The sequence below is a fragment of the Calonectris borealis genome, chromosome 20 (genome assembly GCF_964195595.1).
Source record: "Calonectris borealis chromosome 20, bCalBor7.hap1.2, whole genome shotgun sequence".
Taxonomy (NCBI): domain Eukaryota; kingdom Metazoa; phylum Chordata; class Aves; order Procellariiformes; family Procellariidae; genus Calonectris; species Calonectris borealis.
Window position 1 is genome coordinate 13,900,599 of NC_134331.1, and position 6,627 is coordinate 13,907,225.

Here is a 6,627-nt window from a genome sequence, read left to right on the forward strand (position 1 = left end):
CAAGGCTCTGCAGACACGCGAGGGCAAAGCGACGCCGTGGGTTTGCCGTGGGTGACTCTGCCCTGCCGGGGTGGGTGTCCAGCATGGGTGCTCCCACGGTGCTGGGGCTGGCACGGCACCGACCCACGCTCACGCCGGCACAGCAGCGGCAAAGCACCGGGCAGCCGCACCAGCCCCAGCTCGTGTGCGTCGTGTCCAGCAACGCACAGATGGGCGCTGGCAGGGGGACTGTGCCTGCTCCAGTCCCTCGAGGCCCACGCTGGGCTGAACAGCATTTGGCACCATTTCTGCATCTTCCAGCCGGGACAGGGCAACCGGAGCGGGTGCCTGGAGAAACCAAGGCACGGCAAGAGCTGAGGAGGACAGCGGGCAGCCGGCAGGGGACACCTCCGGGAGGGACGATGGAGGGGGACGATGTCCTGCCCGTCTGTGGTGGCTCACCATCAGGTATCTGTGAGGGTTCAAGGGTGCCGTGGCCATGGAGCCCTGTGGAGGGAGGTGCACAGTGCTGTGAACCCCACCTTGGGGCACACAGCGCTGGGGACGGAGCCCAGGGGACCTGCCTGGAGGGTGCCAGCACAGCTGGGAGCCACTCGGTGCCCGCGGTGGCTGGCAAAGATCACTGACAGCAGCTTTTGATGGTGACAGGACTGGCCTTACCCTCCCAGGGGGCTGCTGAGCTCCAGGGGGTCTGGCCCAGCTCAACAAGGAGTTTTTTTGCCAACCAGTTCCCCATGGATGCAGCTCTGCTCCATGCGCTCCAGCTGGCCCGTTGCTCTCCTGAGGCTCTGACCAAAGCAGAGCTGAGCCTCTGCATGGGGAAGCGGGTGATAAGCACTTGGATAAGCACCACGGGAATGGTAGGGCAGGCAGAGAGGTGCCCCAGTCCCTCCCTCCGTCTCCCCTGGGCCTTACTCGCCCCATCCTCATCCCTCAGACCACCCTTCGTGGCAATGTGGGTTTCACACACCGCATGCTGCTGGGCTGGCAGCAGCCTGAGACCCCGTAACCTTGAGCTTGCACCTCGGGGAGGCATCGCTCTTCACACTTACAGCAGTTTAATTAGCGGTGAGCCCTCAGCTCTCTGTCCCCACTTAAACCCGCTGGAACTGGCCAAAAATTGCAGGGAGGGCAGGGGAAGACCAGCTGGGCAGATAACGTGGTTTAGTCTTGCTTTCCCAGAGTGACCTAAAATGAGAGCCGAGGTGCCGTGATTTGGAGCATCACGCTTTCCGAAAAGACTTCCCTGGGCGCTATGGGTTCAGAGAGGTGCTTGGAGGGGGAGGTGGGGCAAAATCCGCTCCCAGCCATTTGCTGGCTGATGCTTTCGGCTGGGGAACCACAGCACCCACAGCTGATTCTGGGTGAGATTTGGGCACGGCCGCTTCCCCGGCCACTGCCGTGCTGCGGTCCAGCGTTTGTAAACAGCCCCGAGGTCCTGGGCAAGGTGTCACGGGAGGAAATAGCTGGATGCTGGAGAGTGCAGCGTCCTGACCTGCCCCTCACCCTTCTCGGTGACTAACCCACTCCCGATTTCCGCTCAGGAAGGCACGAGATGTGGTGGGAGGATGTGAGCGCAGCTGTCACGCTGCTCCGGCAGGTGCCACGGGCGATGGGGCTGCTTTGGGCTCTGTCCTCACCGCGCTACATCCGTCCGTGGCTCCGTGCCGCGGCGCTCCCCTCACCCTGCCTGCCTGTGCTTTAAACAGGAGTTGGAGCAGGGGCTCTGCTGGCCACGGCCGTGCTGTGGGCTGGGGAAAGGGGCTGAGAGCGGCTTCATCCCGAGCTGTCGAAGCTGGCAATGCCACAGCACTCGGGCACGGGAAGGGTTAGCGCAGAGATGCCCGTGGGGGGGATACCCAGAGCAGGGAGATGAGGGGGCTGCAGCCAGGCTGTTCTTGGACGGGGAATGGGACCAGCACAATCTCAGCCTCTGTGATGGCACATCGCACCCAGGCAGAGCTTTTCCACATTGGTGCTGGTCTATGGGGACTTGACATGAGCCCGTCCCGATGCCATGCCACCCTTGGCAGATGCCCGCTTTGTGCTACGGCCAGCCCAGTGCCCACCACCAGCCCTGCATGGGTCCCTTTGCTCTCCGCAGCCGTGGGCTGATTCGACCTGGTCCCGCATGAACACTACTTGTTTGCCTCCAGATGCAATGTCTAATGCGGAAGCGGGATCACTTCCGTCACTGCTCAGTGCTGATAAAAAGCCGTTTGGGGCTATCTTAATTACGAGAGCCTTAACGAGCTCCCTTGACCTGACTAGCAGCCCGAAGGGTGCTCAGCAGCCGGGGCTCCTGCGCCATGGGCAGGCGTCTGCCCGTCAGGTTTGTCCTGATCGGCTCCATTCCTGCCCGCCCGCGCCACGCGTGTGGGAGGGCGGCACGGGGACGTGGCGTGGGGAGGTGGCATGGAGCCAGCGTGCCGGTGGGGGCAGCCGGTGGTGAATCCACACACCTCATTTCTCATTGCAAAGGGGGCTCGCCCAGGGCACAGGGTGTTCAGTCCAGCTGTGACCACGGAGGCCACCAGGCTCCCTTCAAGAACAAACACCCCTCAAACCCCTGTCCTGGGAGGGCTCGCAGGGTATCCCAGACCTCACAGACATTGTTTAGGGGAGAAGCTCGTACGTCTGGAGTGCCGTGCCCGGGGCTCGCTGGAGAAGGTGATCGATACTCTGTGTTTGGGGAAACTGAGGCAGAAGCAGCAGACAAGTTTTGCCTTGAGTTGTGCAAGAAGCCAAGGGTTAAACATGGCGATTAAACACCCCCTCAGCTCCCTCCTGCCCCCAGGCTCTTCCTGCTCCTGCCCCCAGCTGCTAGAGGAGCTGGTCCCCCCAGGGAGCATGTCCTGGGGGAAGAAAGCAGAGAGGCTGGGGGCTTCCCGGCCCTCCATAACCCTTTGCCACCCCTGGCTGATGCACCCCGGCTGCAGCGCGGACCCGCGGCTCTCTGTGCCAGGGCAGGCCCGGATTTCAGGCTCCTGCTGCCTACACAGCAGCGGCAGGCAGCCCCGGAGGAGGCGTGCAGAGGACATGGCTCTGCTGCAGGATGAACTGCGGCGTTTCGCTTGGAGGCATGCGGCTCCTCCAGATCCTGCCTGCTCTGCCGCCTCCGCCGGCAGCTGCCTGGGGACGGGAACAGGGGGGGATGCACTCATCCTGGATCCGTCTCTTTTAGCATCGTTCCCACTGCTGAAGGTACATGTCTCAAGGTGGAGCCAGAAATAGCATGGCTCTGTGCTGCATCGGGGCTGGCAGGGCTGCAGGGTTTGGCAGGGGGACAGGCACCGACTGCAGCAGTGGGAACTTTCCAGCCAGCTCCTGCGGGAGCGGCCGGTGCGGAGATGGAGCCGTTTCGGGGCAGACCCAGCCTGGGGACTGCAGCTCGGCCCCTCTCAGCCCCCCGCCGCGGGGGCTCACAGGGGACCAGCACCGAGCAGGAGGGGACAGAAATAACAGAGGTATCTCCTGAAGGAGAGCGATTGGGATCGCATCCCACCTGAGGCGCACGAGCTGGGACACAGGTTTTGGGTCTGCCACCGATTTGCTGCGGGACTCTGGCAAGTGACTGCACCCTCGGTCTCTGCCTCCGTGCCCCATAGGCAGCAGGTATCACCCACAATCCCGGCTTCCCATGGGGCCCAGGGCTTGACCCAGGAGGTTTCTCAGCCTCCTTCTCAGCTGGGGTTACGGCAGCTCCTAAATCACAGCCAGGCTCTGCAACCCACCATGGGCTGCTACCGGCCCGGACCCTTGGCTGAGCTCTCAGCGGCTGCCAGCACAGCGCAGGACCACCGGGCTCGCCTGGAAGCCCTGGGCAACACTGGCAAGCTGGGCTCATTCCTCCCAGCTGACGATTTACTCAGAAATGTTTCTGAGGTCAGGCCTCCTCGGGGGAAACACTCCCGAACGCCCCGCGAGAAGCTGCTGAGTCTGGAGCAACCGCTCGCTCAGCCGAAAAGTGACCCCGATGACTAACCCTGGCGTCAGAGGGACTGGGGCCGAAGTGCTGCTGTTTGATCTCCCCCTTTGCTGGGGGAAGCCGAATTTCAGGCCGTTGCAGGGTTTTCACCACTTCCCGGTAGCGGTTTCCTGCCACGATGTGAGCGCAGGCATTTTTGGGAGGTGAGTCAGAGGCTGCAATGAGAACCACCTGGCTGCCGCCGGACGGGCTGGGAGGCTTGATCCCGATCCCGGGGCGAGCGGGATCCCCACCGCGGTGCTCAGCACCTGCGGGCAGCATCCCCGGGGCAGAATTACTTATGGGGGACACAGCGTCCCACCACAGCCCACTGGTTCTGGCCAGGGTAAGAAGAAGAGGGATTTGCTGCCACAGTTCCCACGGCTCCTCTTTCCTTGCCGGGCTGGGATCGGCGTGCTCCAGCCACCCCACCCCGGCTCCAGGGAGAAACTCGGTAACGGAGGAAGGGCAATACTTCATCCAGCTCTGCAGGAAGCTGCCTGCAATGGCTGTCCTGCCCCGGCGCCGTGTCGGCCCCATGCAAGAAACCGCCCCAAAGCCCCCCGGCATGCACGTGGCAGCACCGAGGCTCTGGTTTTCCCTGGGCAGAGATGTAGGTCTTGGCAGAGCTGAGAAACTGCCCTCCTTGGTCGTTGAAATTCAACAAATAAAGCCAGTTCCCAGTAAAGGAACCTCCCAAGTTTTCCCTGCTGGGCTTTACCATTTTTTGCTATTAAAAACGCACGACCCCCTGCCCCCCAACATTACTCAAACCCCTTTGCTCAGCAAATAACTGCATCGCAGCCAGCAAGTGAAACTGAGCCCAGATGAGCCTTTTCAAAGGAGCTAAACCTGCTCAAAGCCGGCACGGTTCCCCGACCCGCCCTCCTGATCCTGCCTGGCTGATAATGAAATAATAAAGGGCTGCAAAGCCTTGCTCTTCGTGCGCTGTGGGGGAGGTTTCTGCTGCCTCTGTACGTGCCAGGAGCTGGGATATTAATTACTCCCTAAGTAAACAGAATCGCTTCTTTCTTCTCCTTTGCCTGGCTGTAAAACCAGGTGTGACCGTCAGCCCGCAGAGCAGAGAAATCAGTCGCTCCCTTTTCCAGGAGAAAGGTTGGTTGTTGCAGCGATAACAGCCACGATCTCTGCCCGCTGCCCTGCCCGGGCTCCTCGGGGGCTGATCCCAACCCCGCAGCTCCACCAGCCATGCCGGTGGGACCCGCGGGGCCGTCCCTGCGAGGCTACTGGGCCTCTCCCCGCAGGGATGAAGCTGGGGACAGCGGGGAGAAATCTCAGAAACACGAGAGCAGGGTAGGTTTGGGGCAGACGTGTTGTCAAGCCCCTCCGAGGCGACTGCACGCAGAGGTGCCACCCAGGGTCTGCTGCGCAGCAGAACGCACAAACTCATTGCATCTCAGCCCCAGCAGCTGGGAAAGCGAGGGGAGGTGACAACACGGGCACGATCTGTCCCCTGTGGCCGGGATGGCTCTGAGCACCCCGCAGGACTGCGGGGATGAGGACCGGAGGATGGTGCTGGGGGACCCGGAGGGCAAAGCAGAGGCTGAGGGCACTCGAAGAGGCCACAGCATCAGCCCCAGCCTGGTGTGCTGAGGCTGCCAGGTGGGAAGGGGTTAAACAGCCCTGCCTTCTCCAGCACACCTGAATTGCATGGCAAGCCAGGAGGGAAGGGCTTTAAAAGAGGAGGGCAGCAGCAAGCCCCTTCCCCAGGGGCCTGGGAAGGAGCTGGTGGGAGGCTGAGCACCCTGCAGAGGTGCTGTGCCATGGCCCCCGCAACGCTGGGTCTCCCTCCCCACCCTCGGGGCACATTCCCCCCGCTCTCCCCTTCCTGGGTGCTGCTCTGGGGTTTGTCCCTGCTGCTGCCTGTGACAGGGTGTCCCCACAGGAGCCTGTCCCTGCTGTCCCCCACCCTTGGGGTGTCCCCGTTCCCCCAGGAGCTGCCATTTCTCTAGTAGGTGCAGGAGGGACCTCAGGAAGCAGCCAATTTCCTACATCCCAAAAATAGTCTGCCCCCCTGCCAGTTTTTCCCCCAGCTCCTTCCTTTTGAAGGACAAAGCCAGCAACTTGTGACAAGTGAACGGCAGCGTGGATGCTGTGACTGCTGCCAAATGAATGTGCCTTGCAGGGCCGCAGCGGCCGTCACTAAATGCACACTGGCATGCGTGGCCCAGGGAGAGCCTGGCCCAGCGTTGGGGGTGCCCGTCAAGGGGGATCTGGGCTGGCAAACGGATGCTGCCAGTTCATCCCGAACTGCAGGGTTATCGCCAGCCTGAAGGCGGGATTAGCATCGCACACCCGGCCGCTCTGCCTTCTCGGGGTGAATCCAGGCAGCTGATGCTGTTAGCTCTCGCCTCGCCTTGCGCTGCCATTGGGGAACAAGTCGGGACGCGGGAGCTGAGCTGGAATAGCCCCTGCTGTGACAAGGCACGGATGAAGGACCTGCGGGAGACGGAGGGGACCTGGAGAGACACCAGCAACGCAGCAGGGATCACAGGCGGCTTTGGCGGCAGCAAACTAGGGGAGAGGTGTCTGGTCCCGCAGCTGCGCCGCGGCTCCCCCCGCCCTGCCAGCGCAGGCTCTGCGATGTCTTGACCTCGTCCGGCTGCGGCGCACGGCCCTGCAGCCCATTCCGCTGTGCT

General features: G+C 62.5%; 1 protein-coding gene across 1 annotated transcript; it reads left to right on the plus strand.

Annotated features, from left to right (window-relative positions):
- Nucleotides 1-440: 440 nt before the first annotated feature.
- On the plus strand, nt 441-6,542 carry LOC142091090 (uncharacterized). The gene is made up of 2 exons (XM_075169922.1): nt 441-3,204; nt 3,481-6,542. Exons 1-2 carry the CDS (start codon nt 2,416-2,418, stop codon nt 3,982-3,984), a joined length of 1,293 nt encoding a protein of 430 aa, XP_075026023.1. The 5' UTR covers nt 441-2,415; the 3' UTR covers nt 3,985-6,542.
- Nucleotides 6,543-6,627: the final 85 nt, after the last annotated feature.